The sequence below is a fragment of the Rutidosis leptorrhynchoides genome, chromosome 1 (assembly GCF_046630445.1).
Source record: "Rutidosis leptorrhynchoides isolate AG116_Rl617_1_P2 chromosome 1, CSIRO_AGI_Rlap_v1, whole genome shotgun sequence".
Classification (NCBI taxonomy): domain Eukaryota; kingdom Viridiplantae; phylum Streptophyta; class Magnoliopsida; order Asterales; family Asteraceae; genus Rutidosis; species Rutidosis leptorrhynchoides.
This window is the reverse complement of record NC_092333.1, coordinates 343,035,524-343,039,072: the sequence shown is the minus strand read 5'-3', so window position 1 is coordinate 343,039,072 and position 3,549 is coordinate 343,035,524. Positions and strand designations below refer to the sequence as shown.

The 3,549-nt window shown below is 36.1% G+C and overlaps 1 protein-coding gene across 1 annotated transcript; it reads left to right on the top strand.

Annotated features, from left to right (window-relative positions):
- The first annotated feature begins 1,862 nt into the window (after positions 1 to 1,862).
- Positions 1,863 to 2,662, top strand: LOC139899737 (uncharacterized protein At2g29880-like). The gene is made up of 2 exons (XM_071882580.1): positions 1,863 to 1,955; positions 2,057 to 2,662. Exons 1-2 carry the CDS (start codon positions 1,863 to 1,865, stop codon positions 2,660 to 2,662), a joined length of 699 nt encoding a protein of 232 aa, XP_071738681.1.
- The last annotated feature ends 887 nt before the right edge of the window (positions 2,663 to 3,549 follow it).

Sequence of the window (3,549 nt, the reverse complement as noted above, 5' to 3'; positions counted from 1 at the left end):
TTGAAAGAATGCTTGTTTAATCTTGAGTTTTAGGTGTACATATGTTATTTGATGATGAAAATTCATGTTTTAATTGTGTTCCTAACATCACTAGCTTCAAATTGGTATGTAGTTTGACATGGATTAGTTTCATAAGCAAGATTGTTGATTTTATGATTTTGGGTTAGGGTTTGATAAAAGTAAATTGAATATTTGATGCATTAAATGCTTAGCAATGTTAATTGTAAGTGTCTAGTTGTGTTGTATGCTTGATTATCTTCAAAACGGCGTATTACACATGTGCATTAATTTACCGAATCATAATATGGCATTTATGAACTTGGAGTAATAAATGATGAGCATTAATGGTGATTTTGATATAAGTTGTTTGGTTTTGATTGAGTAAATGCGTTTAGTTATTCTCCTTGTCAAATTACCTTTCTCATGTTATATGATATGCGTTTTAAGTGTTTTCGGTGTATGAAATATGTTAAAATGAGTTTTGGTTCGTTACTTAAGTTATTTTTTTCTGCAATCAGCACTTCCCCAGGTTATGCGCGCCACGCGTGCACCTGCGCACCGCGCAAATCAGAAAAACCAAATAAATGGTTCCCTTGGTCGAGTTCTGACCTGGTATTGCACATGGGTGCGCGCCGCGCAACCCATTGCGCACCGCGCAAATGGCCCAGGCCAACTTCCTTGTCTTTAAACACTCCCAAAATGTTTCCCGCTTAACCGTAACTCCGATTAACATGAAACTTGACTATTATGCTCGTATATGACTTCTCATCATGAGAAAATTGTCGGACACCCGACCCGACCTCGTTGACTTTGACTTTGACCAAGTTTGACTTTTAGTCAACCTTAACCAAACGATTATACAATCGTTCTAACATGCTCAACTACTTGTATCTTGCATGAAACTTGACAATTTGATTCACATGCTTTATTAATCGAGTCGTATTGAGCCATAGGACTAACTGAACATCTTTGACCCTTCGTGACTATCGTTATTGATACAACCTATTTGTTTAGGTCAAGACTAGCATTGTTCTTTGCACACGTTACTTGTCGAAGTACTTTTTGTTCGTGCATACAAGGTGAGATCATAGTCCCACTTTTACTCTTTTAAACTTACTTTTGGGATGAGAAAACATAAACGATTCTTTTGAACTAAGTGAACACAAGAACGGGAAAACAAACATTCTACATACGAGTTTAGAACGAAAATCCTCAATCCGATTATCATTAGTTACATCAGATGGTGTAAGCGAGAACTTATGTTATATGGCCATATGGGTTGACAACCCTCATCTTTGACGGTTCGCTACCGTCTACGGATGAAATATATTTTCGGGAAACAGTGTTGTTCTAGCACTAATTTATGGGGTATTCAACGGACGGAATGTTAAGCTTTGATAATTGGGTGCTCGTGAATATTAACTTTTAGAATGTACTATGACTTTATCAATATTGCAACTCTTGTGGTTCAGCTTGCTTTTACTCATTTACTTATTTAAACCTATGATTTCACCAACGTTTTCGTTGACAGATTCTCTACGTTTTTCTCAGGTCCTTGAACTTAGGTGATACATGCTTCCGCACATACTTTTTGATACTTGCATTGGATGTCGAGTATACTTGCATACGTGGAGCGTCTTTTTGGCTATTTTAAACTATGTCGCACGTGTTTCATATGAACAATAACTTTTGTTATGTACTTGTCTTGGGAATTACTTTTGTAAACATTGAAACATCCTTTATGAAATGTATGCGACATATTTTCGGTCAAACTTTGTTATAAATACTTATAACTATGTAATGGGACCATACGTAGACGACGCCGTCACTTGACGATTTGTCGAGGTCGCTACATTCATGACATGTTTAGTGGTTCTAACACAAGCGGGTTTGGTTGGTTTGATGATACAAAACTTTTGAGTGCTACTTCTGAAGTTTGGGATGCGTACATCAAGGTAAATGCTATATACTTATGGAGTATATGATTAGGTATTGCATGGTGTAATGTTAGATAAATTATTCTTGCATTTAACAAAATTATTTTGGCATTGAATAGCATCATAAAGAAGCGGCTAAATGGAGAAACAAACCATTTCCTCACTATAATGAATTGTGTACTGTTTTTGGAAAAGATCGGGCTCGCGGGAGTGGAAGTAGATCATTTGGTGACATCGATGAGGAGACGAATATAGGAGTGCAAGATTCTGATGAAGATGTTCAAGTCGAAGAAAATACAAATACTCCAACTAATGAAAATGTTCAAGTCGAAGGAAATACAAATTCTCCAACTAATGAAAATGTTCAAGTCGAAGGAAATACTAATATTCAAGCTAAAAATGTTTCAAGTGTTCGTAGCAAGAAAAGAAAAAGAAAAGATCAAACTGATCCTTTTGTTGATGGATTGCATGAAGTAGTTAATGTACTTGGTAACACTATAAGCGAAGCGGCTAGCACAATGAGTCGAGACATTGACTTTCAAGTGGATTTAAAAATGAAAAGGGCCAAAATCACTACTGATATTTTCAAAATGTCATCACTTACTCAAGAAGAAAAGTACCAGGTAATGGGAAAGATTAGAAGTGATTCCGATAATGTTGAAGCCTACTGGGATTTGGATGAAGAAAATAGAGAGGGTTGGGTGAAGTATATGTTGAAAGAGTAGTTGGGTTACATGTGGTACGTTTTAACTATATTATGAAACTTTCATGGATTAGTTTTTTGATGCTGTGAATGTTTAGCTAGCCTTTTGGTTTGTGATTATTAGCAAACAAATATTATGAAAGTTGTTTTGTGTAAAGAATGTAAATTACATCAACACTGATGTAAATCTGGTTTAACTATTTAGTAATTAGAAAGCTCCAGTTCTATTTTGATGTCATGGAAGCTCATTTGTGTTTATTGTTTTAGCATCAAAATATATGGTCATAATTCTATCGTTATGTATTGATAAGTAATTGTGGCATATATATATTTTATCAACAAATGGTAGTTTTGTCAATTAATCAGAAATCCTTTCTAAACTTTTAACAAAAAAATGTCAACCAAACATGTTATGGGATTTAAAATTCCAGGATTTTAAATCCTTCAGGATTTCAAATCCCTTGGGTTTCAAATACTGGGATTTCAAAATCTCGAACCAAACGGCCCCTCAAGGTTTCAAATGCAGATTCCTGTTCAGGTTCCCAAATGAACTTCTTCCCTTTGTGAGTCAGCGCGGTCAAAGGACGCGCAATCAGAGAGAATCCTTCAATAAATCTTCGGTAGTGACCGGCGATACCTAAAAATTGGCGAATGTGAGTTGGAGTAGTGGGGGTTTCCCACTTGCTGATAGCTTCAATCTTGGCGGGATCAACTTTGATACCCTGGTCGCTCACAACATGACCCAGATATTGGACTTCCTTCAACCAAAATTCACACTTGGAGAATTTGGCGTAAAGTTGTTCTTGTCTCAAGAGTTCAAGTACCAGTCGGAGGTGTTGCTCATGCTCTTCTTCGCTCTTAGAGTAGATGAGGATATCATCTATGAAGATGATAACGAACTTATTCAAA

Excerpts from the sequence above, each read along its gene's own strand:
- LOC139899737 (XM_071882580.1), top strand. The coding sequence starts at position 1,863 with ATGTTTAGTGGTTCTAACACAAGCGGGTTTGGTTGGTTTGATGATACA. Across the intron at positions 1,956-2,056 it reads TTTGGGATGCGTACATCAAG|CATCATAAAGAAGCGGCTAA; the intron begins GTAAATGCTATA and ends GGCATTGAATAG.